The 27,914-nt window shown below is 34.0% G+C and overlaps 1 protein-coding gene across 3 annotated transcripts in view; it reads right to left on the bottom strand.

Annotated features, from left to right (window-relative positions):
• ELP4 (elongator acetyltransferase complex subunit 4) overlaps window positions 1-27,914 on the bottom strand; it is a 240,061-nt gene that overhangs the window by 139,710 nt on the left and 72,437 nt on the right. For all 3 annotated transcript variants that reach the window (XM_045808560.2, XM_045808561.2, XM_087855385.1), the window contains 2 exons: window positions 13,451-13,535; window positions 8,561-8,749 (listed from right to left, as the gene is read on the bottom strand). In XM_045808560.2, coding sequence (XP_045664516.2) covers window positions 8,561-8,749; window positions 13,451-13,535 — 274 coding nt within the window. The remainder of the gene's footprint in view (window positions 1-8,560; window positions 8,750-13,450; window positions 13,536-27,914) is intronic.

The following is a 27,914-nucleotide window of genomic DNA, read 5'->3' as shown; positions in this document are numbered from 1 at the left end:
TCTATTTTGAGGAAAATGTCTTAATTCTTGCTCACATTACTTAACCTTAGATTCATCATGAAGTCTGACCCTCCACTTTTCTGTTTCCATATCAAAATAGCCTTTTTACTGGTACATTAAAAAACATAAATTTAAACTATATCTCTTCCAGTTATATAAAGTTTTAAATGCATCCATAAAATACCAAAATGCAAATATTGCATAATGTTCAGACATCCAGTCCATCTTATCATCTCAATCATTATTTAATTGGTGATATAGATAGCACAACTTGAGGTCATCTGATAGTATGACTGCTGTTTCTTTACACAGGAAAGTTTGAAAAATTTTCTTTTCCTTTTTCTTGCATTGATCCCTTTGGAATAAAGAAAATTGCATGTATACATGTGTTTATCTCACAATTGTTTTTCTTTGCTTTGCAATTACATGTAAGGAAATATGCTTCCAACCTTTTTTGCCTCCCCTGAATGCAATGAAACTTTTTACTTAATCTTTCACATGTACTAATTTGTCAAGGGTTTTACAATGATAGTTTTCGCTTTAAAAATACTGAGCTATATATAGCAATGTTAGCCTAGAACTTTTCTTCCTAATGGAAAGTTACTGCCATCAGAGGTAGTTAGTAATTCAAAATACATAAAGATGTAGTGTGACAGAGAGGAAAGAGTAAGTTTTAAACAGATCTGAATCTGATATTAGCTTTAAATATGTAATTAAATATGTGATTTTGTTGAATCACTTAATTTCAGTTCAATCTTGTTTGCAGCTGGCATCATGCCTATCTTGCAAAGTTTTTGTGGTGATTAGGGAAGCTAGCTAGATAACCTAAAAGTGAAGATGTTGGAGTTTGGAGTCAGGGAAACACATGAGTTAGAACATTACTGGCCTTGCCACTTATGAACTATGTGACCTTGTAAAAATAGAGGTAAGGCTTGTGGTCAATATTCAAAGACATAACACTTGTAGAGTGCTTGGCATGTAGTATGTGCCTAATAGTTATAGTAATAGTATAGTTGTCATAGTAATAAGAATAGCAGTATTTTCACCAGTATCTGATTAGTCTCTTCCAAGTTCACTTATCAGCATAATCAAGAAGCTCATTAAAGCTTACCAAACTAATATTAAAGTATTAACTTTATAATCACTTAGTATCAATAATGCAAACAATATAAGTACATGCACAATGTCTAAGATGATTAGAGAGAGGAGTTTCCCTATAATATTCATGTGATTATAAAACTCACAATGTTAGGTTCATGCATAATCTGTAAAAAGCCCCTAAAGGAAAAATAAATTATCCTCCTATAAAATTATAAATAAATTCTACTGGCCAAAGAGGCAAAATTCATTTCTTATTTATGCCAAACTTTTCAGTTGTAAGACTTGAAATACGCTGGGATATCCTGTACATAATTAAGGTAACTAAATGACACTTTAATAAGTTGGCCATTTGCAGATAAGGTTGGGGTATGCTAGAAAAAAATGCTAAAATCACATAATTTATAATAAAGATTCAAGAAGTTTCAACAATCAGATATTAGAAATAATTTCCTAAGAAAGGATCATTACTTCTTTATCATTTATCCAACATCCAGAAAAAGCTTAGCTGCTGTGCTAGGAATTTTTACACTTTATTGTCTTTAATGATGTATTATTATCATAAACCTAAGCTGGCAAAAAAGAAAATAATAAATATGTAGCCCTAACTTCCCAGAGATTACAAAGTATTAGATATGTAAGATTATACGAAATCACATGTTTGAGGCAGACAGTAAGTATCTTGGTAAATAGTAACACTAATAAAAAGGGAATTAGTGAATGTGAAGTGTGTTAACATATAATTAGAATGTTAACTAATAAGTCAAAAACTATTTGAGAACATGAACTAAAGTTGTGTAAAAAATTCAAATTGGAATACACCGACCCATTAGTAAAAGGTAAAACTATAAAACTTTTAGATGAAAACATAGGAAAAAGACCATAGAGAGGGCAAAGATTTGTAAAATGGGAGGAGTAGGGGAGAGAAACTGCTAACCATTAAAAAATTGATAAGTTAAACTTCATTAAGATTAAAAACTTCAGCTCTTCAAAAGATACCGTTAATAGAAAAGGCCAAGTCATAGACTAGAAGAAAATTACTGGAAAGATTATGCCTAAAATATTTAAGGAACTTTACCATTCAATGAGGAGATAAATAACTTAAAACAATGGACAAAAGACAGACAAAAGGAGACAGGCAAATAGCAAGCATATGATAAGATGGTGAACATCATTAGTTATCGAGGAAATGCGAATTACCACAATGTCACACATTTCCCGGGCACTACAATGGCTAAAATACAAAAGACTGAAAATAAAAAGGTTTGGAGGGATGTGATTCCTCGAGAGATGAAAATACGTATCTGTACAAAGACTCATACATTAGTGTCCATAGCAGCTTTATTCATAATAGCTTCAATCTGGAAAAAACTCATGCCCATCAGTAGGGGGAAGTATAAAGAAGTTGCGGTATATTTTTACATTCAAAAACTCATCAGCGATAAGTAAACTGTGACATGTATAACACTGTAGATGGTGCTGATATTAACCAAGAGGATATAATGAAATGTGTAAGTATTTGGAAGATCTGCACAACTCGGTGAATCAATGCCTTCCAAACGGCCAAAGAATGAAATGTGGATCTCCTGGGGGCGCCTGGGTGGCACAGCGGTTAAGCGTCTGCCTTTGGCTCAGGGCGTGATCCCGGCAATCTGGGATCGAGCCCCACATCAGGCTCTTCTGCTATGAGCCTGCTTCTTCCTCTCCCACTCCCCCTGCTTGGGTTCCCTCTCTCGCTGGCTGTCTCTATCTCTGTCGAATAAATAAATAAAATCTTTAAAAAAAAAAAAAGAAAAAAAAAGAAATGTGGATCTCTTGAATGGGTAAAAGACCCATTCAAAGCACAAGATCAACCAATGCCTTTTAGTATAACATAACATGAAAAAGTTCATTGATACAGTTTTTGATTCCACATTGTAATCAATGTTTATAAAACTATTCTTTTTCAAGTTTCAGTGTATATTGAAGAAGAATATCCACAATTATCTGAAAAGGCTATTAAAACAACTCTCCCTTTTCAAACAATGTATCTGTGTGAAGTCAGATTTTCTTTTCATTTTTCAACCAAAACAATATATTACAATAGACTGAATAAGGAAGCCAATATTAGAATCTGTGTTTTCTACTGAGGAAAAATGTAAAAAAAAGTTACACTTTCTGCTAAATTTTTTTTTTGTTTTGGAAAATCATTATTATTTACAATCATGTAATCATTTTACTAATATTTTAACTGAATTCATAAAAATTTAAAAATTCCTGTTTTGGTAAATATCAATAGATACAACCCAAATGAATAAAAGTGTAGAGATCGTCCATAGTTTTTAAGAGTGTAAAGAGGTTCTGAGATAAAAAAGTTTGAGAACAACTGGACTAAAGTTCTGATCTGGTTTCCTCATAACTCTGCTATTTTGTAGCTTATCTTTTTTTTTTTTTATCAGCAGCTTTACTGAAATAAAATTCACATGTTATACAATTCATCCATTTAAAGTGTACAATTCAGTGGTTTTTCAGTATTCACAGATATATGCAAACATCACTCAAGGCAATTTTAACTCATTTTCTTTACCTTAAAAAAAAGCCCCAAACCTTCAAACTTTTTACAAATCGCCCCTCCACATACTCAAGGTCTCCATGTCTCCCTACACTCCAAGCCCTAGGTAACGCTATTTATTTTCTGTCTCTACAGATTTCCTTATTCAGGACCTTCATATTAACGACATCATATAGTATATGTTCTTTTGTGATGGCTTCTTTTACTTGGCATAATATTTTTTAAGGTTCATCCATCTTGTAGCAAATATTAGTACTTCATTCCTTTTTATAGCCAAATAATATTTCATTGTATGGATATACCACATTTGTTTATTGAGGCATCAGCTAATGGAGATTTAGGCTGTTTCCATCTTTTGGCTCCTATGAATAATGGCGCTATAAACATTCATGCACAAGTTTCTATGTGGACACATGGTCTCATTTCTCTTGGGTATATATTTATAAGTGGAATCACTCAAAAGTGCCAGACTGTTTCCAAAGCAGCTGTACCCTTTTACATTCCCACCAGCAGAGTATGAGGGTTCCAATTTCTTCAGCTTGCCAACACTTAACGGTTACCTGAGTTTTTATTCTACCCATCCTAGAGAGTGTGAAGTAGTGTCTCATTGTAATTTTGATTTGCATTTTTGATGATTAATGATGTTGAGCATCTTTCATGTGCTAACTGGCCATTTGTCTATTTTCTCTGGAAATTGTATATTCAAATTCCTTTTCCATTTTTCATTGAATTGTCTTTTTATTATTGAGTTGAAAGCATTCTTTATGTGTTGTAGATACAAATCTCTAATTAGATATATGACTTGTAAATATTTTCACCTATCACAATGATTTCTTGATGGTGTCCTTTGAACATAAAAGTTTTTAATTTTGAGGTGTGTGTCTGGCTTAGTTGGTAGAGCACGTGACTCTTCATCTCAGGGTTGTGAGTTCAAACCCCACACTGGGCGCGGAAGCTACTTTAAAGAAAAAAAACTTTCTAAGTTTGATGAAGTCCCATTTGTCTATTTTTTTTCATTGTTTGTGCTTTTGGTGCCATATCTAAGAATTCTTTGCCAAATCTAAGGTTATAAAGATTTTTCCCTAAGTTTTTGTCTAAGAGTTTTATAGTTTCGGCTCTTACATTTAGGTCTTCGATCCATTTGAATTAATTTTTGTACATGCTGTGGGGTAATAGTCCAACTTCATTCTTTTGCATGTGGCTATCTAATTGTCCCATCCCATTTGTTGAAAAAGACAATTCTTTTCTTATTGAATGGTCTCGGCACCCTTGTCGAAATCAGTTGACCACATGGATTTATTTCAGAACTCTCAATTCTATTCCATTGATTTATATGCCTATTTTATGAGAGTACTACGCCGTCTTTTACCATTGTTTTATAGTAAGTTTGCAATTGAGAAATATGAGTCCTCCTAATTTATTTTAGGATTATTTTGGTTATTCTAAGTCCTCTGAAATTCCATAGCTATTTTAGAATCAGCTTGCAAATTTCTCCAAAAAGTCAGCTGGAATTCTGCTAAGACTGCACTGGATCTGTAGTGAGTTTGGGGACTATGGTCGTATTGATTTTGGACCTTCTGATCCACGAACCTGGGAAGTTTTTCCATTCATTTAGATCATTAAAAATTTCTTTCAACAATGTTTTGTAGTTTTCAGAGTATAAGTTTTACATTTTCCTTGTTAAAATTATTCATAAGTATTTTATTCTTTTTTGGTGCTATTATGAATGCAATTGTTTCCTTAACTTCATTTTCAGATTGTAACAGAGGTTTTTAATATTTACCTTTCCACTAGAGAGTAAGGTCCCTGAAAGGAACCAGTATCTTGTTCATTTAAAAATTTCCACTGATTTATAAAGTGGGCTATAGCACTACCAGTCACTCAAAAACAGTGTAGAAGAAATGAATGAATGCATAAAATAGTAAAACACAGCTTCAATAAATAAATTTATAAGAAATGCAGATTTTTCTCCCCAATTTGTTGAGAGGGAAATATTTGGATTTAAGAAATCTTGATGTGAGAGGCACCTGGCTGGCTCAGTTGGGACAGCAAGCAGTTCTTGATATCAATTTGGGATTGTGAGTTTAAGCCTCATGTTGGGGGTAGTGTTTACTTCAAACAAACAAACAAAAAAAGAAATCTTGATGTGAAAAGTCAAAAATTTTTTTCTGATTAAGATCTAATTTTTATTTTGCTAAAAGTTTGTAACTATTAAAGGGGAATGCTAACTTGAACAGCAGAAAGTTGCTATGGTAACTCTCAGAAAGCTCAAAAGCACAAGTCACTGACAATGTATGAGGGTACACTGTCAATTACACTCCTCTTTTCACTTGTGCAAGAAGGGACTATGGTGCTGCATCAGACTATCTTAAAATTTTTAAATAGTCACTTAAAATAGTGACTTTTTCTTAAAGGAAAATATGAACCTTTTCCTGTACATTGATGGAAAGCTCAAGGATTCATGTTTTACAAACTTCACATAGTCCTTAAACAAAGTCTCAGTTTTAACCCTTACACAGTATGTTTAGATACAGCATTTTAAAATGTTATTTCTTTATCTCCTTGGCAAACTTCAAATTTCAATTATATCTCATATTTCTGTTAATGTAATTAAATGTAGAGTTTTCATAGACCCCTGCAATCTCACCAAGTATAGTCTTTGTTTCTGTGATTTGCTTGAATATGTCACTTCGGTTCAGACCTCAAAATAGGGATAATGCTTTACTTGTCCAAAGGCAGGAGCCTAGCACAGATGAGCCATATGTCATTTCTAGCTCTAAGATAAAAGATATGAGATTACTAGTTTTGAATGAGTTCCAGAATAAAAACCTGTTACATATTCTAGTATGTGGTTCTGGAATACATTTTCTGGGTTCAAATCATGATTTCTCAAGTATTGAACATTGATCTAGTTTCTTAATTTTCTGTACCTCAGTTTCCTTATATGTAAAATGGAGATTATAACAGTAGTTATATAAAATTTTATAAGAACCGTTAGATCCTGACTTTAAGTGTTTTATATTTGTTAGCTGCTATCATTATTATTATTATGACTTCCTACAGAAGTAAAGGAAAACAAAACTCCAAACTGTTCTGCTATAAATTTCATTTCAAATCATAGTGGTCTTTTCAGAAAAATTTTTTAAACATATAATGTATTATTTGTTTCAGGGGTACAGGTTTGTGATTCATCAGTCTTATACAATACACAGTGCTCACCATAACACATACTCCCCCCCCCCCCAATGTCCATCACCCAGCCACCCCATCCCTCCCTCCCATGGTGTTTTAGTCTGTACATTAGAAAAAATGATTTCGGTGATTTTGCTTATTTTGACTTTCACATTCTATTCACTGCAGACAATTTTTTACTATTTCTAGTATTGTACATTTGTTATAGAAATATATATATGATAATACCATGGGAAAATATATAATGTAATTCTAGTTTCTCTACTACCTGTACAATAATAATAATGATGACAATTGTCCCCAACTTGCCTCTTAAACACTCTTTTTAAAAAAAAATTGTTTTTGGGGGAGGCACCTGGGTGGCTCAGTGGGTTGAGCGTCCAACTCTTGATTTTGGCTTGGGTCATAGTCTTAGGGTCATGAGACTGAGCCCTGCGTTGGGCTCCGTGCTGAGCGTGGAATCTGCTTAGGATTCTCTCTGTCCCTCTCCCTCGGCCCCTGCACCCTCCATACCCCTCCCCCACTCTCTCTCTCAAGGGAAAAAAATGAAATAAAAAAAGATAAAATAAATTTTTGTTTAAAGTTTTATTTATTTAAGTAATCTCTACATCCAATGTGAGCTTTGAACTCATGATCCTGAGATTAAGAGTTGCAAGCTCTTCTGACTGAGCCAGATAGGCACCCCAGCCTCTTGAACATTCTAAATAAAAGGACTTTTCTGAGCCATTGAAGAAAATCTTGTGAAGATCCCTCTTTTTCTATCTGGGGAGGACTGACCTCTTTTCCTGAGAGTGGAGCTTCAGGAGGTTTATACATAGAAACAGCAAGGGAAGAGGGGACTTGTCCTATTGAGATCAACTTTTTCTCTTTCCTTTTTCCTTCAAAATTTTGAACATGGAGATACGTAACATAAAATTTACCATTTTAACCATTTTTAAGTGTGAAGTTCAGTGATATTAAATACATTCATAATGTTGTGCTACCATCACCACTAACAATTTCCAGACCTGTTTTCATTTTGTTAAATTGAAACTCTGTACCTATTAAATAATAACTTGCCATTCCCTCTTCCCCCCAGACCCTGGCAACCACCATACTACCGTAGGTCTCTATGATTTTTAATACTTTTAAGTACCTCATGTAAATGGGCTCACAGTATTTGTCTTTTTGTGACTGACTTTTTTCACTTAGGATAATGTCCTCAAGATTCATCAGTGTTGCCGCATATTTCAGAGTTTCCTTCCTTTTCAAGGTTGAATAATATTCCATTGCAATATAGGCCACATCTTGCTTATCAATTCATCTGTTAACGGATACTCAGATTGCTTCTACATTTTAGGTATTATAAATAATGCTGCTAAGAATATAGGTGTACAAGTATTTTTTCAAGATCCATGTTCAGATCAGCTTTATGATTAATGAAAAGATATCAGTAAAAATCACCTCATGTTAAAATGATATTATATGTTTATAAGAAATAAAAAAATAATAACATTATTAAAATGAACTTACCATATATTCACTGTATACAAACACCACAAATACACAATTTAACAATTAATTTAATTTAATTTTATTTAAAATAAAAGACATTTTCCTCTGTTTTATTTAAATGGCACATGAAAATAACTTATCAGACTCAGACTCATAAAGCATTTATATATTGCTCTTCATTATGTCGCACTAGTTAGGGGAAAGAACTTTTGGAAAGATTCATACCTGGATAAGATGTGTGGGCATTGTGATGATACAGGCTGAAAGAGAGGTTCGCAGAAGACCACGGAGAACATACAGGAACTTCGTAAGGCTGTGGCTGTTGTCACAGTTTTCTGTACAGCAAATGTCATCTCCCCACAAAGGTGAACCAAGACTCTGGATTCCTATTCTTAAAATGTTTTTCTGTTTTTTCTAAAGGAAAGTGGGAGGGAGGTAAACACATTAGGTTTTGTTAACCAATAGGATACCTCTTTCACTTCTTTTTGCCAGTTTTTAAATTTATAAAAGATTAGGGAGATAATGTCAGTAGAGGTGGTAAAAACCTTTATGTGTAGTTAGTATAATGCAATATAAAGGGTCTTCATTATTACAAGAGTGCAAAAAAAAAGAGCTGATCTTTTTCTTACTTTTGGAAAATTTGAAGAGTATCAAAAGCCTCAAGTTTCTACATTTTAACAGTGACTACTGTAAAGATTATGTTTGAGGCACCTGAAATAACATACAAAAATCAGTTGCAATAAAGAATATCTAAACCACAGTGCTTACAAAAAGTATTACGAAATTCTACAAGTCTTTCAACAAACAATAATTTGCTCAATATTTCTCATTTAATGCTACAGTGTCCAACACCTGATACTTTGTTTGAAAGAAGTTTAAAAATGTGTGTTTTGGTTTTACACTCTATATATGCCTTTATTTATTCTTCTTGAAGCCATTTTTACAAAATAATTTAAGTTCAACGCTTTTCATAAAATTGAACAAGTGAACATTTAGAAGTCAAGACTATTGATATTAAGGTCATAATAGTGACTAATATTTCCTGGGAAAGAACATTTAAAAACCATTAAGTAAAATCTAAGATGATTACCAATAAGTGTTTGCCAGAGATGTATTTATAACAAATTTTACTGTTTGGGTTATTCTAATTGAACAAATGTTTTATAAATGCTTTCCCTAGCAATCTGGCAAAATTTCTGGGTGAAGGAGGAGACATTAGCAAAACCTGGCGCATGGAAATAATTGAAAAATTATTATTACAATTCTAATGGGGAAAGTAAGTTTTCTCTCTTAAAGCAAAAATTTGGAACATGTGCCATTTTTGAGTGTGATTTCTGATGAAGCCAGATCCTATAATATATCATTTGTTATTACTATACTAAAATAAAATTTATTTAAGTAATATAATTAATTAACCAACTATTGTCTCCCTGATATTACAGAATGAAAGTTGAGGTTGTGTATTTTTCAGAATTCATCAACAAAGGAAAGTAGGAAAATGAATGAAACACTGAAATGTTAGAAGAGGAAAAACAAAAGGGGACAATTAGTAAAATGGGTAAGACAGATGTTCACAGTCTGAACTAAGAAGCTGTGATTCTGGGCAAGACCCATACACTACTTATGCATTCATTTTCTCATCTCTATAATAAAAAGGATAGAACATTGTTCTATGAACCCATATAATCCTTCAAATATATAAAGGGACAAAATGGGTTGCATAAAACTATTAAAATGAGATTACAGAAAAAGGAATTTGGTTTAAGCACATCTAAAAAAACCTTCCTAACTCCAAGGACCTGGAATACTATCAAGGCAGCTGGTCTAATTTTCTTTTCTGGTTGTATTAAGTTTATGATAGGCAATCACCTTAAGATATATATTATGATCCTTGGCAGTCCATAAAAATTGTTTTCTTTTTTAATTTCTGCATTACTTGAATGAAATGAAGTAATAATATGTATCACAGCACATTTTAGAAGTTTAAATAAGTTTTTGATGAATTCATGTATCTGTGAACTGATAGGTTATCCTTTACACTGTATTACTTAGAGACTCAGAATTTAAGTAAAATGGCAAGATTAAGTTTCATTTTGTCATTCCTAAACTTGTTTCCTCATGAACTGTGGCTTAAATTAGATTCTCAGCAGAAAGAGCAATCTGGAAAAAGAGAGAGAGAAATCTTTCCCCAAATTCTAGGTATTAGAACAAAACCTGAAGGTGGAAGGAGAGCAGCATTATGTGTCTTCCTTCGTCAACATTTCAGAAACTAAAGGTCAGCTGTATATTTTAACCCAGTCACCGTTACCAACTATTGTACCAAAGAGCATCTGCCAGAAGTTTATAACAAAAATGCTGTCAGGTGCAGAAGCAGAAGAACCACAGAGGTTTAGCGACTTTGACAGATATACTGATACATCTGAAAATAAAATGAAAATATTAAGCCAAAGAATGAAGAATAAGATATTTAAGTGAGGCAGGTACTCAGCACATTAGAATATATAATTGAGCATAATACTTCAACATAGGGAATACATTCATATTTTTAAAAAAATGACAGTAATTGCAAAAACAAAGGCCGAGTTACAAATTTCCTGTGCTGTTTTGGACATATAATTCCTTTGTTATGCCATATAATAATGGGGAACATCGTGAGGCACAATAGAATTTATAAAATAACCTTTTGTGGAAAGCTGAACAATAAACAGTTAAATGTATTCCTATGAGAACATCTAAAATATTTAATCTGGTATTCTAAGTAAAATCAATGTTCAAATTTCATTTTTATTGCACATTTCTTAGATATTTAAAAATCATAACTTAAATGAAATTATGACAGCAATTTGCAAATGTCTCCATTCCAAATATCTTTACAGATGAGCTATACTACTTTACTTACTACCAAGGTAATTATATAATAGTATATAATACTCAGTTCTGTATAGCCTACTTCAAATAAACTAAATTAAGGAATTTGCAAATATAAGTTTATTTGAAAATGTAGTGATAGAGAAAATAAGATGAAAACTTCCTTTTAAAAAGAAGGATTTGGGCGCCTGGGTGGCTCAGTTGGTTAAGTGTCTGCCATTGGCTCAGGTCATGATCCCAGAGTCCTGGGACTGAGCCCCGCATCAGGCTCTTAGCTCAGCAGAGAGTCTGCTTCTCCCTCTCCTGTCCCTGCTGCTCCCCCAGCTTGTGCTCTCTGTCTCTCTGTCTCTCTCACTCAAATGAATAAATAAAAAATCTTTTTTTTTTAAAGGAGGATTTATTTCAGTATCAGAACATTATTTTGACTCAGGAATAATATTTTTTGAAGTAGGGCTTCACAGATGCATTTTTGTGGCTTCTTGAACTCAACTGAAGTTTCTGAGACAGATGTATAGATGAGGTAATTTAGCAAATGATACATTCTGTAATATAACAGTATGAAAATTTATTAACATAAAAACACAACATACAATTTATGCTTTTGTTCCAATAAAATCAGAAATATATTTTATAATAACTTACTGGCATATTGTAAATTTTTTCAGCATTCTTGGTATTACACCATATAAATATCTACCTCAACTCTGTTTAATCTTTATGAAAGTCAATAGTTGTGGAACCTCTGGTTCAGAGAGACAAACCAGTTCGGTTTGTTGCTTATCAATTTTCGTGAAATAAAATACTATTTATTGAAAATGGTGGTGTTTTTCATACTCAGATAAATAACTAAGAAAACAAACACTTCATTCCATTCCAATAATAGCTTACTGCTCAAGGGTCCTTTGGATGGATGAGTGTACATGTGTGTACATATATGTGTATATATACATATATATATATATATGCAAGTATGTGTATATCATTTTGCTGTTGCCTTTGTTTTGAATTTTATAAAATTTCTTGCTCTTCGAAGATGTGTCATCATTCTGCAAGAACAGCAGCTCTGCACACTGTATCATAGGAACTGTTATGACATGCCTGTTTCCATAGTAACCACAGCGAGTGGGGAGAGGTGTCTGTCAGGGACCAATTTACCTCTCCAGACGGGCAATGCCACCAAAGGGAGAACACAGTGCCCATAAATCTTAGCTAGGACCAAAAATGGAGTAACAATGAACAAAATAAAATTGTAATAAAAACCAAGGTCCATCACAAAAACTGCAACATACATGAAGAGCCATCTATAAATAAATGTGTACGCTTCACCACACACATACGTATTTTCAACTTGCTATTAAACTGATGATCAAAACAAATTTAAAAATTATCTTGCTTTGGAAAAAAAAACATTAAGTGCAGCAGTAAAGTTTACAAGAATACTTAAAATTTATGGATTAAGAACAAATGCAGTTGATAACGCAAAAAAATGGACTTGGATTCTTTGCTTTCTTCAATAAAAATAATGGTGCTCTGGAAATAATTCTGCTAAAGTAATAATAATGAACTGAAAATCTTAGCAGCTATAGCAATTAAAATCACTGAGAAAGATTTCTGAAAGGCATGATATCTAGAAATAAAATTCCTCTCATTTTGTTTAAGTTAAACTAACCGGAACATCTTTAATAGTAGGAATTTGGAATCTTTAATAGTGGGAATTTAAAAACTTCCGCTTTTAAAAACAGAGCTACAGAGAAATAATTAAGTTATAAAATATTTTAAGATAGCAAATAAAAAATTTTTATTCAATGAGACAACTCAAAGTGTGATGTTATAAGAAATAAAATCTTAAAATAACTAATTTTTACTCATAAGGTAATTCAATTAAGGACTAAAACAAATATAAAAAATTTAGATAAGAAAGTGTAAGTCTTGCAGATTTAGGAGTAATTTTCAAAACGTGGCTGTTTATTAATCCCAGGTGCTACAAATATGTATTTAAAAATTATTTATGTCGACCATGTATGTATACATCTTCTGTGCTTCCACGGAGAACTTAGCTAAAACTTTAAATACACATTCACAATTAAACTAAGGCTGCCTGTGCTCTGCTTATTTACATCTTCTGTGCTTGGGAACAGCTTGTTTACTGTCGATTATTCTAAAACCTCTGGGTTTACCTCTGGAGAGTTTAAAAACAATATTACATACATGATTATAAAGGTTTTTTTAAAAAAAGACACTCAATACCTGGGGACTGGATCCATCAAATCCTTCCTCATATATGATGTTCTGGATAAACTGAAGCAGCTTTCTGTAGCCATGGGTCAAAGAACTGTTGGTAAGAAATGGTTCAAATACATAAATGGGCTTATTACACAGGAAATTCAAAATCTAACCTATAACATTAAGGAAATTCATGACATTACTTAAATATAATATAAAATGAACCAAAATAGTATAAATAATTTAAAAATATGTAGTCAATACACCCAGGGAATAAGTTACAATGCCTTATATTAACTAGCTCAGTGTTCTTGACATCATGGGAAGATAAAAATCTGTAGAGACTGAGATGGCTTAATTATGTCAAGCTTAGTTACCTCCAAGAAAATTAATGATTTAATGAAACAACCTAGAAGATGAAGCCACTATAGCTTTTCAGGAGTAATCATAGATAATTAACACATAGTTAATGAACTGCTATGCCAAGTACACCTGAATCAATGTCTCAATCACCTAAGCTCATCTTCCAGAAAAGTTTTAATTTTCCTAGAATAAACTAATAGTTAATAGTAATTAAAAAATGTGATCTTTTAAGGCCTATGAAGACAAGTGAGTATAATTTCCACTTTGTTTTTAAGATGAAAATAAAATAAATGTATGAATTCAAGAAGATGAATTACCTCTCACATGAATATTAGTATTAATGGCACTATTTTAAAATATTTCACAAAAATGGGGAGCCTGGCAGGCTCAGTTGGTACAGCATGAGACTTGTGATCTTGGGGTCGTGAGTTCAAGCCTCACGTTAGGTGGAGAGTTTACTTTAAAAATTTTTTTTACAAGTGTTATGAAACACCTAAAAAATTTAGTTACTGTGAAGAACATCTGGTTTAACACTGACTGAATTTAATATTCTTGATAAACACAACCTGGTGCTATGGCTGAACATGGGATTCATTTATGATACATGGGATTACAGCATTTAAAACTGAACTAGTTTATATGGTATTGATATTACACTACTACTAAGTATTGTTAATCTCCATGAGATACAGTTCCTACCAGCAATACTGATAAAAATATTTTTTACTGATAAAAATATCCTCTGTTGTCACCTAAATTTTTTAAAAAATTAAACCCCTTTAATTTTGAGGCTATCGTCTTTTTTTGTTGCTGTTTAGCAAGTATAGTAACTTATAAATCAGGAGTTGGCAGAAGAAAATCTAGTTACGAATATGACCCTGTCCTCCTCATTGTTTCCAAGCAATTAATTAACAAAGGTTAGGTCATCAAAGTATTTAAAACATGTCCCAAAGGCAGCACATTTCAAATCATGTATACTATTCTACCTTGATTTTTTAAATTTTAAACAACTTTTATAGTAAAATGATCTAACTTGAGATTCCACAATTTGTCTTTAAAACTATAACAGTACAAAGAATATAAAAACGATTATTAGGACTTTAATTTTTACCTTTAAAAATATCAAGTATTTAAAATATTTTTCAGTCAAAAAATTGTTCCATGTCTGCTTATATTACCATGTCTTCTGACAGTAATTGATTTCTTTATATTAATGTTAAACATGGGGAAAAGGGGTCCAATGACACAAAATGTATATTTATACATATATATTTTTTTTAAGTAGGCTCCACACCCAACATGAAGCCCAGTGCAGGGCTTGGACTCACGACCCTGAGATCAAGACTTGAGCTGAGATCAAGAGTCAGAGGCTTAACTGACTGAACTACCCAGGCACCCCTAAATTTATATTTTGATGGCAAAGTTCAACATGTTTTAAAAACTGACAGAAAGAAATGAGACTTTTGTAGTTATCAGTATCTCCCACACACAATTTTCAGCAGGAGGTTTATTGGCATTTACATTAGAGAGCTTCAATTTCTATCCACAAATGGCATTGGTTTTTCTGTGAAAAGTAATTTTATCAGTCTCATTAAGAAAGATTAAAAAAAAAGGGGGCGCTTGGGTGGCTCAGCCCATTGAGCTTCGGACTCTTGATTTTAGCTCAGGTCATGATCTCAGGGTCATGGGATTGAGGCCCGCACTGGGCTCCACACTCAGCACAGTCTGCTTGTCCCTCTCCCTTTGTGTTCCCCACGCTAGTGCTCTCTCTCTCTCAAATAAATAAATAAATCTTAAAAAAAAATTATAAAAATCTGCTATAGCATATCTAGGTGTAGCTACAGACGCAGTATGTCTAGAAAAGAAATCAAGCAGATAATATATACCAGTTAATGACCTTGTAGTTTCTCAATGAACAAAGGAATACTTTTTAAAAAGTCTCAGTGTGATCAAAGAATAAATGTAAATGTAACAACAACAAAAAAGCTTGGGTAACAAAGACGAGATTTTATTTGTGAAAATTTAATTATAAAAATAAAATTATATATATGAAATAACTATTTGATAAGTGAAACATTTACTCATAGATAATGAACTCTTGGGTATTTTTTGTAATAGAACTTGATTTTATCTATTGGTAAAGTGTCTGACATAGTAAATACTCAAAAACGTTTTGCATCTCTGTCACATTTGGTCATTACAACAGCCTTGTCAGGTAAATAGAGTCATTAGCTCCATTTTATGGTAGAGAAAATTAAGACCCTTTGGAGACTTAAGTGATTTGTTTAAAGCTGGACAACAATTAAGTGACACAAGAGGCACCTAAAACGTTTTCTAAAACTTTAACTTGTCTGCTTTTTCAGCTAAACTAAGATAAAGCCTCAGAGTGAGATCCAGATTCAATGAAAAGTCTGTGGGTTCAAATACACTAATGCGGCTGTGAGGAGGTTTGAACATGACTCCATTTAACACAAAGTATTCAGGTGTATAGTTTTAGGAAGATCTTTTTCTTATAGTCACACCTATGAGACCTTCACAAATAGGTCTCACTTGTATTAACTTGATACATGACATATAAAGACAATTCAAGATGGAAAAATGTAGATTTATAATATCTAAATGAGATACCAGTATAACACAGCGGATAGTATGCTCAAGATCTGGGTTCCTGGTCTACCTGTATCAGCAACTATAGCTAAATGTGTGATAATGAGGCAAAGTATCTAATTTTTCTGTTCTGGGGCTCAAAATTTTTTCATGTGATAGAGTTGCATTAATAATCTCTCTTGTCCTTTCTGACTTGAAATTACATGGCTCAAGAATGACTTTTTTCTTTTTAAGACTGATTTCTCTCATTAAAATGATTAATTGCTGGGTTTTTGAAAATAAGAACTTCTGGTGCATTTTAATATTGATTTAACTACTTGATAGAAATACTTAGGAAGAAAAACTGTTATCAATCCCAATTAGGATTAATTTAAAGTGAAGATGAAGCACTTTTGATATTATTATGCAAATCATTGAGAAAATATGATTTGTATAACCAAAATTCTATTTACACATATATTTCAAGTATTCATTTATGACAAATAGTGAGATATACTTATAGGGCAGTAGGCACAATATCAAATGTCTCAACTAATTGTGTAAAATGGTTTGCTGAGCTAAAGTTATATTAGCATATAATTTGCATGTGACTATAAAGACTGTGAAGTCTATTCACAAGTAATTTTCAAGTTAAAAATTCCATTACTATTATCCTGAAGGCTATCACAGATTTTTCTTTTCTGATGCTTTTCACCTAATAACACTGAGTTTGATTCTCTTCATCATGAATACTCTAAGAGTAGAACATACAGAGACTAGGAATGCAAGGAGAGCAGTGACCAGCACAGACCTCTGAGCCACAGTTGGGAAAATACTAAGAACATGAGGATACAAGAATTGCATCCAGTGTCTGACAGAGATATTATTGAAAGAGGTTACGGTCTTTCATGAAAAAGAATTCAGTTCAACATTACTCTGATTTCCTTTACTTACTGACGTAAACAAGTCATTAGATTACGTCTCCTATTACCCATCATTGTTGTCATTTAGCCAAACCTGGGTCATTAATTATCTTTCAAACATCCTGGACTTTCGGTTTCTTGACCACCTCTTCCCCAATGATCTTGTTTCCATCCTACCTATGGTGCTCACTCTTATGATCATACCTTAGACCTTGCCATTATCAGTAATTGCTATCACTATGTAATCTCAATTCACGCTCTATCCTTCCCACAACTGCCACTTCCTATCTTTCCACCTAGAGCCCATATGTAATCATTTGACCATACTGAGACCTCCATGCCATTGCCTATCACTTCTTCACTCATTCCTCTTGATATACTCTTTCAAATATTTAACCACCTTGATCCATGATCAATCCTTATGTCTACTTCCTTGCTCTTCTCTTGCTTTGTCTCACTTGCTCAGCAAAACTATTCTGGGTAAATTCAACTCTCTGCACACTCCCTATTTGCCTCAGTACAGTTTTAAAGTGGTGGGAGAATTGGCCCCATCCAAGTGGACTGGTCTCAGCGTAAAATTATGACCTCATACTTCAACAGGCCCTTAAAGACTGCCTGGCAATCCCACTATACACAGTCTCACCCTCCTCAGTGACTTTTTCATACTTTCTCTTTTTATATACAAATGTCTAATAATCCTTACCCATCTTTATTCTTAGCTTATAACATTTCACTGAGAAAACAGAACCAGCAGAGACATCTATCACTACATTTACCTACCCATCAGCATCTTTACCAACATAAATAATTTCTCTTCCTACATTACCATAGTTGAACTGCTTATGAAACTTTTTTTTTTTAAGTAAGCTCTATGTCCAATGTGGGGCTTGATCTCACAACCCTGAGATCAAGAGTCACGTGCTCTACTGAGCCAGCCAGGCACCCCACAGGTGAATTATTTAAACACCAATACTAACCCAGTATCCCTACTTGCTCCTAGACCTTATTCCATAGGATGTCACTCTAGCAATTCTTCCACCTCTCTCATATCATTAACTTTCCCTTTCTACTGGATGTATTCTAAAATCTATAAACATACTCTTATCTCTTCCTTTTAAGAAAATAAAAACATTTCCTGTCCCTCTTCCTCTGCCAGATACTACTCTAATTTTCTGCATCAGAACTCCTTGAGTTTTCTAACATTTGGTGTCTCCAATTCCTTCCCTTACATTTTCACTTAAAACCATTCCAATTAGGCTTATACCAACATCATTTCATTAAAACTGTTATTATGGTCACCAGTGACCTCCACTGGCTAAAATAAATGGATTCTTTAATTTTTATTAACAGAATTTGACACAGATATAATTCATATACCATTCAATTCACCCATTAAAAGTGTACAAATTATGGGCACCTGGGCGGCTGAGTTGGTTGGGCATCTGACTCTTGATTTCAGCTTAGGTCATGATCTCAGGGTTGTGCGATTGGGCCTGGTATCAGGCTCTGTACTCAGCAGGGAGTCTCCTTCTCTCACTTTCCCTCTGCCCCTCCCCCATCATGTGCACTGTAAAATATATGAACAAATTTTTTTTTAAAAAGTGTACAATTCAGTGGCTTTAGTATATTCAGAGAGTTAGGTTAACTATTACCAAAATCCATTTTAGAATATTTTCATCCCTTCAGAAAAGAGTGCTGCACTCGTTAGCATCACCCTCCTGAACTTCCCCATGCCCCCAACCCTAAAGAACTACTAATCTACTTTCTGTCTCTACATATTTCCTTATTATGGTCATTTCATGTAAGTGAAATCATATAATATGTTGTCTTTTGTTCTTGGTTTCTCTCACCATAATGCCTTAAGGGTTCATCCATGTTGTAGCAACGCATCAATATTTCACTCCTTTTTATGGCTGAATAATATTCCAGATATGGATACATCATACTTGTTTACCCATTCATCAGTTCATTAATATTTGGGTTGCTTCTACTTTTGGGCTATTATAAATAATGCTGCTATAAACAATTCATGTACAGGCTTTTGTATGGACATGTGCACACAACACTAAGAAATAAAAAAAATTTCTCTTGGCCATTTCCGCATATACCAAGGAGTGGAATTGCTGGATCAAATGATAATTCCATGATTAACCTTTTGAGGGAATGCCAGCCTGTCTTCCAAAGCAACATTCTTGCTGGCAGTATATGAATGCTCTGATTTCTCTACATCCTTGCTAGCACTTATTATTATCTGAATTTTTTATTCTAGCCATCATAGAGTGTGTGAAGTGCTATCTCATTGTGTTGCTGTTTTGTTTGTTTGTTTTGGTCTGGTATATTTTTATTTGTCTTTTACTTTAAATATTTCCTTGTCTATATGTTTGGATTAGTAAATAGAACATAGCTAAATTTTTAACCCAATCTGTTCTTTTCTTTTTAATTGCAAAAATACATATAATGTATGGTTCAGTAGTGTTAAGTATATTTTCAGAACTTTTTATCTTGCAAAACTGAAACTGTACACCCATTAAAAACTCCTTGTCTTCTCCTCCCCTGGTCCCTGCTAATCACCATTCTACTCTGTTTCTATGAAGCTGACTACTTTGGATACCTCACATGAGTAGAATAATACAGTATTTGTCTTTTCGTGATGGGCTCATTTCACTTAGCATAATGTCAAGGTTTATCCGTGTTGTAGCATGTGTCAGGATTTCCTTCCTTTTTAACACTGAATAATATTTCATTGTACGGATATACCACAGTTTGTTTATCCATTCATTGACTGCTAGACGTTTGGATTGCTTCTACCTCTTGGCTATTGTGAATAATGCTGCGATGAACATGGGTATGCAAATATCTCTTTGAAACCCTGCTTTTACTACTTTTGGATATACACACAGAAGTGGGATTGCTCAATCATACAGTTCTATTTTCTAATTTTTTGAGAAATGCCATACAATTTTTTCAGAGCAGCTGCACCGTTTTGCAATCTTGCCAAGGCACAAGGGTTCTAATTTATCTACATCCTTGCCAACACTTTCTATTTCATATTTTTTTGAGAAGCTACCTTAGTGGGTGTGAGGTATTATCTCATTGTGGCTTTGACTTGCATTTCTCTAATGATTAGTGCTATTACTTTTTCATTTGCTTGTTAGCCATTTGTATATCATCTTTGGAGAAATGTCCATTCAAGTACTTGGCCCAGATTCTAATCAGGCTATTTGTTATTGTTGAACAGTAGTTCTTTATATATTTTGCATATTAATTCCTTATCAAATAAAAGATTTGTAACTGTTTTCTCCCTCTTCTTAGGTTGCCCTTTCACTTTGTTGATTGTGTCTTTTGATGCACAGAAGTGTTTAAGTTTGAAGTATTCCCATTTGTTTATTTTTGCTTTCTTTGCTTGTGCTTTTGGTATTACATCCAAGAAATAATTGTCAAATCCAATATCATAAAGATTTTTCCTGTTCGTTTTAAAACTTTTATAGTTTCGGGTCTTATGGTTAGGTCTTTAATCCATTTTTAGTTAATTTTTGTATACGGTATAAGATAAGGGTTGCTTCATATGTGGATATCCAGTTTTCCCAGTACCATTTACTGAAGACTGCTCTTTCCCCTTGCATGGTCTTAGCATTCCTGTCAATGACTGTTTGACCATATATGCAAGGGTTTACTTCTGGGTTCTTTATTATCTTCTATTGGTCTAAATGTCTGCCTTTATGCCAAAACCATACTGCTTTGATTACTGTAGCTTTGTAAAATGTTTTGAGATGAGAAAGCATAAGACCTCCAACCTTGTTCTTTTGCAAGATTGTTCTGGCTGTTTGGAGTCCAAGATTGAGTCCCTGTACGCTTTAAATAAACTAATTAAACCTGTTGTGTTTCTTTCCTCAATTTCAAAATGAGGGTATTATAAACTTCATGAGATTTTTGTTAAGGATTAAATGAAATAACAAAAATAATATGTTAATAGGTGAGAGATAGTCAGTTCTCAGTAATTATTAACAGCTATAACACGCTGTCAATATAATATAGTAATGCTCCAGTGGCAGGATGAATGAAAGTCAGGTGGAATAACAAGATGGAGCAAGGTATTCACTTAAGGAGGTAAGAAAGAATGGGATTAGTACAACAGCACCACCTAGAACTGCCAAGTGATTACCAAGAAGCATTCTGTTATCAAGTCTTTTAATAAGCTTTCAGGAGTGAGCTAAGTAGTGTGGGGGCACAGGAAATATGGCTACTGTTCATTTGCAGACATACCTAAGGAGGAATTGATTTCCAAATGTGTTTTTCTCAAAAGAAAGAATAAGATAGGGAAAAGAAAGCTGGTTGTCCAGACTCAAAATATTTGCTTATGTAGTTATATTCCCAAGGGAGAAATAGCTTTATTGATTTACCTATTAATAAAAATGTTTATAAGAATAAATTTCAAACATATAAGCAGAAATCATAATAATGATGGAAGCCAAAATTCATTAAACCCTTACTATATTAGGCAGTGTTTGCTAAGTGATAAATTTTCATTATCTCACTTAATAATCTCAAGAAGTAGTTTCTATTATTATTACTCCTATTGAAGCCTCAGTAATGGGGGCCCTGAGAAGTAACTTGTACAATGTCATACTGCCAGTAAATGGAAGAGTCAGTATTCAAACCTAGATTGTCTAACCAAAGGGCTCCTATCTAAACTATGCTGTCTCACAAGAAGGTGTATAAAAAGAAAAACAAAAAAAAGCCAAATCATCCACAATTCAAATACACCGAGACAATTACTGTTAGGCTATTGATGTATACCTTTACAGACCACTTTCTACATATATACATTATATATTACATATATTATATTGTTTTGTAATCTGTTTTGTTTCTATCTCCTCCCTTTGCAAGCAAGGTAGTCCTCTATGTAGCTGTAACATAATTTAATCAACCAATCTACATTAATAATTCTTAGGTTATCTCCAGATTTGCAGTAATGCACACAGATTATGATAATCATTCCTGTACACACACCTTTGTCAACGTGTATCATTATTTCTTTATGACCAATTCCTAGAAATGGGACAATGGTAACAATGATAATGTACACTCCAACTTTTGATAGCCTTTACTAGAATTAACAATGTACACTCCTACGGTTAACATGAGTGACATTCACACCATCTTTAACACAAGGTATTATCATTTTAAATACCTGATAAGTTGAAAAATGGTATCTCTTTGGTTTTTGTTTGCATTTCTTTGATCACTAGTGAGGCTTACTAGCTATTTTTGTTTCTTCTTTTGAGAACATCCCATTGTTATCTTTGTCCATTTCGTATCAGAATACCCAACTTGTTACTAGTTTTAAAATGCTCTTGGGGCACCTGGGTGGCTCAGCTGGTTAATCTCTTTTTTTTTTTTTTAAGATTTTTATTTATTTATTTGACATAGAGACAGTCAGAGAGAGAGGGAACACAAGCAGGGGGAGTGGGAGAGGAAGAAGCAGGCTCATAGCGGAAGAGCCTGATGCGGGGCTCGATCCCATAACGCTAGGATCACGCCCTGAGCCGAAGGCAGACGCTTAACCACTGTGCCACCCAGGCGCCCCAAGCATCTGACTCTTGATCTCAGCTCAGGTCTTGATCTCACAGCTGTGAGTTCAAGCCCCGTGCTGGGTTCTGGGCTGGGCGTGGAGCCTACTTAAAAATAAAATAAAATAAAAAAACTCTCTATTTACTAAAGATATTAACATATATATACATGTATGTGTTTATTTTTTAAATTTTGAAACAATTTCAAACTTAAGGAAAAGTTGCTAACATAGAATTTTTTTTTTCCTGTTCCACTAGAGGATAAGTTGCTGACATGATGACCTATCACTTCTTAATAATTTAGGCTATGATTCCTACAAACATTCTCCTACATAACAATCATATAACCACATGACTTGGAATATTGATATAATTTGGAAATTGATACTAGCATCTGATCCTCAGACCCCATTCAAATTTTGCCACTTGTCCCAATATTATTCTTTAGAGCAAAGTACTCAGTTCAGAATCACATGTTGCATTCAGTTTTCATGTCTCTCTTCAGTCTTATTAAGCCTAGAAGTTTCTTAGACTTTCTTGACTTTTATGGTCTTGACACTTTTGAGGATTACAGGCCATTTATTTGGTAGAATGTTCCCAATTTGGGTTTGTCTATTGTTTTTTTATGATTAGATTTAAATTATGTATATTTGGTAGAAATACCACAGAAGCATTGCTGAATTCTCATTGCATATTATCAGATGATACATGATTTCAATTTGCCCATTACTGTTGACATTAACTTGATTAAAGTTATGTCTGACAGCCTTCTGCACCATAAAATTATTCTTTCCCCCAGTAGTCAATAAATATTTTGTGGGAAGGTACTCTGTGGTTAATATCTTGTTCCTTGATAACTTATTTATTCATTCATTCATTCATTTATTTATATCAATGTATACTCATGCCTTTCTGCTTTATTAAATGGGTTACAATCCATTTACCGTTATTATTTATTCTGATGCTCAAATTTTCTATTTGGCCAGTGGGAACTCCTTTGAGCTGGCTTCTGCATCCTTCTGACATGCTCCACCCTCATCATTCTTTAAGCACTTCTAAACATAAAAAGACAGTACAGGTGTATCTTTTTCTTTCCTGTGAATCAAACATTTCTCCAAACAGTTCTGGTTCCTTCAAATGGAGAATGGTGTTTAGATCTGCTCACTGGATATACTGATTGCTATTTTCCCATTCCAAGAGTTTAAGGCATTTTCTTTTATTTTCTTCCTATACTTTTATAATTTCATTTATTATATTTAATCTTTAAATATAGTTTGATATGAGATATGAGGTAAGGATTTCATTATATTATTCCCAAGTGATTAAGTGAGTAAGCTTTCCCCACCTCCCCATTATAAAAATGATGTTTGGAGTGCCTGGGTAGCACAGTCGGTTAAGTTGCCAATTCTTTATTTTGGCTCAGGTCATGATCTCATGTTCCTGACATCCAGCCCTGTGTTGGGTTTGTGCTCAGTGCGGAGTCTGCTTGTCTCTCTCCCTCCCTTCTTCCCTCCACCCGCTTGTGCATGCATGCATGCTCTCTCTCTCTCAAATAAATATTTTTTAAAAATTAAAAAAATGATGTCTGTTCATCTTAAAAATTCAAATACATAAAACATACAGAGAATAGGAAAAAACCCAAAATCTTCTACCCAGAGGTGAACACTGTCAACAGTATGATGAACATGCTCTCGTACATTTCTCTGTACCGGCCCTTCCTTCTCTTATGGAGAGAAGCTAATGGGGGATATTAAGAAGCATGTTGTTAAAATGGTTTTCATTCTAAAGAGTATTATAAGAACTATATATATATTTGTTTAATTTTGGCATTTCTTTCACATCTTTTTAAATACTACACATACTATGAGTCTCTTAAATGGTCTAAGAAGGAAATTTGGCTTGAGTCTTGTGAACTTCCTTGACCACATATCATTAAGGTTTTGGAACCTAAATTAATATCTCCTGAATTAGTATTAGAAAAGAATTTAGAATCAGTTATACAAAATTTTATGTAAACAGGATTATACTATGTATCCCATTACTACAATCTGCTTTTTCACTTCCTTACGTCTTGGATGCTAAGTCCAGTATCCATCTCAAGTCTCTCATACAGAAAAAAACTGCTGCAGAGCCTCCTGCTACAACCAATGCTGCAGTCTTTGCAACGAGCATCAGCCACAGACCTTAATAAAAGACACCGTGTCCACCACCCTCCAAAGGATATTTCCCTTGGAAGGTAATGGGCATTCGAGCCTTAATAGATAAAGCTGCAGCTTAGACTCCTTTCCTCAGTATTTGAAAGAAGTGATTGGCATCTTTTGTTTTCCAATGTTACTTTCAAACCACTCTTCCTCCTCCATTTTGTGGCAAAACAAAACAAACAAAATTCATGTTTTCTTACATCTAACCAATCCCAATCATTCCCCTTTTAAGTTGCTGTCTTTATCAAGCTCCTGGACAATTTCTTCTATCAGCTGAGGACACTGTACCTGGTCTACAGTCCTAATTCAAACATCTTATTCTCATCCAACACTTCTGATCTTGGTAATTGCTTTTCTGTTTACCCCCACTATTAAGACTAGTAAGTCCACCACCAGTCCACTATCCCTTCTCTCTCTCTCCTCATATATCAACAGCACTTGTCTTCAATTCCTTTTCTTAGCCCTAGTTTGTGATCCATCATTTTGTTTACTATGTTGAATACCTTAATCTCCTTCTGTTGCCTGAACCTCTCAAAACTTGAATCCTGCCTGCACCAGGAATCTTAGCAGAGATGCAAGAAAGTAACACAACCTAAAGACTGTACCACCATAAATATTTGATATTTCCCTAATAGGTATATTCTTCTAGCCCATGAAACAACCATTTCAAACCTTTCACTTTTAACCCAGACTACTATGAGGTAAGTAACTGTCCCTCAGCAGATGACCCTGCCTTTTAGTCACTGAGTAAAGAGAAGATCTCAGTTCGTAACTTCAACGCTACTCAAAACCCTGCCTCCAACCTTACAAACCTATTTGTTTGCATTTACACTGTTGTCTTCTACTCTCCCTCCTTCCCTCCAGTGGAAGAAATGTTATTACATCTTTTTTTTTTTTAAAGATTTTATTTATTTATTCAACAGAGACAGCCAGCGAGAGAGGGAACACAAGCAGGGGGAGTGGGAGAGGAAGAAGCAGGCTCCTAGCAGAGAAGCCTGATGTGGGGCTCGATCCCAGAACGCTGGGATCATGCCCTGAGCCAAAGGCAGAAGCTTAACGACTGCGCCACCCAGGCGCCCCGGAAATGTTATTACATCTTAATGGCAATCCTTGACCTTGAGTGGCTTAGTAATTCTGCCAAATTATTTAGTAATTTGCCTAATGTCATACAGCTAGAAACCACTATTTCCTCTTCCAATCTCCATCCATTCCCTCTCTATTGAATTTTTCTTATTCACATTAAAACAGAACAAAATAGCAAAAACTTCTTGCTTCCCAAACCTCTTCCACTTATTGCTTTTCCTCTGCCTCCTCACGAACAAATTTCTTAAAAGAATGATATGATCTCTGCCTATCTCTCTGAACTTGTCGTTCTCATAGCTCTTTCTATTATTCTGTTTCACCAACATGGCCTTCCAGATCCTTGAACACACTAAGTCTTTCCTTTCTTAGCACACTGGCTGCTCCCTACAGAATATTTCTTGGCTACTGCCCTGTGTAGAATGATCTTCTTATCTCCAGGTCTCAGCTCAAACGCTTCCTCTTCAGACAAGCCAATCCTAAGCAACTCAGAGCATATCTCCCTAGCCCAATATAACTTGTGGAAATGTTCTTTTTCTTTGTATTACTTATGACAACTCTTAATGACATACATACTTATTTATTTGGCTTTAAAAAATTGTGTGCTTTCTCACTAGACTAAAAACACTACACATGGTCAAGGATAACAGCTGCTTTGTTTATTACAATAAACCTGGAGTTTAGCATTACGCAAGGCTCATAAAAGGTGCTCAGGTTCATAGAAGGTGTTCATGTCAGATAACGTGTTCCAATAAATACTGCAGGATATGTTTTTAACATCAGTAAATGACACCATCTTAATTCTACTGTCTGAAATCTGGAAAGCACTCTTGATATTCCCTTTACTCTTTCCCCAACTTCAATGAGATCAAAGAGATCAGGGCAGTAGCTAGCAATCAGATTAGGCAAGGGTCCTGGGCCTTACAGGATCTCTGTTAGAATGTGGGTTTATTATTCTGGATGTTGCTATAGAAAAGTTATTTTTCTTAAAGATTTTAATTTTTAAGTAATTTCTGCACCCAACATGGGGCCCAAACCCACAACCCCAAGATCAAGAGTCATGTGTTTTACTGACTGAGGGAGCCAGGTATCCCTAGAATGTGGGTTTATTTTTCTGAATGAGATTGGAAGTAACTGGGTTTGAGCCAGAATAATGATAAGTAATCTGGGTTTGAGCCAGAGTAGTGATAAGAGCTGACTTTTGCTGTAAAACTGTACTAACACGATAAGCCAAGTCACATATAGCTACTTACATTTAAGTTAATTAAAATAAAATAACTCTTCTTTAAATGTTTGATAGAATTCACCTGTGAAGCCACCTGGTCCTGGACTTTTGTTTGTTGGGACTTGTTTGATTTCTGATTCAATTTCTTTGCTGGTTATGGGTCTGTTCAAGTTTTCAATTTCTTCCTGTTTCAGTTTTGGTAGTTTATATGTGTCTAGAAATTCATCCATTTCTTCCAGTTTGTCCGATTTGTTGGCATATACTTTTTCATAATATTCTCTTATAATTGTTTGTGTTTATGTGGTGCTGGTTGTTATTTCTCCTCTCATTTGTGATTTTATTTATTTGGGTCCATTCTCTTTTCTTTTTGATAAGTCTGGCTAGGGGTTTATCAATTTTATTAATTTTTTCAAATAACCAACTCTTGGTTTCATGAGTATGTTTTCTTTCTTTCTGTATCATTTATTTCTGCTCTCTTTAAAAAAATATTTTAGGGGTGCCTGGGTGGCGCAGCCGTTAAGCGTCTACCTTCGGCTC

This window comes from Ursus americanus, chromosome 24, assembly GCF_024610735.1.
Source record: "Ursus americanus isolate L20-20 chromosome 24, mUrsAme1.1.p, whole genome shotgun sequence".
NCBI lineage: Eukaryota > Metazoa > Chordata > Mammalia > Carnivora > Ursidae > Ursus > Ursus americanus.
The sequence above is the reverse complement of the archived record's forward strand: the minus strand, read 5'-3'. Positions and strand labels throughout refer to the sequence as shown.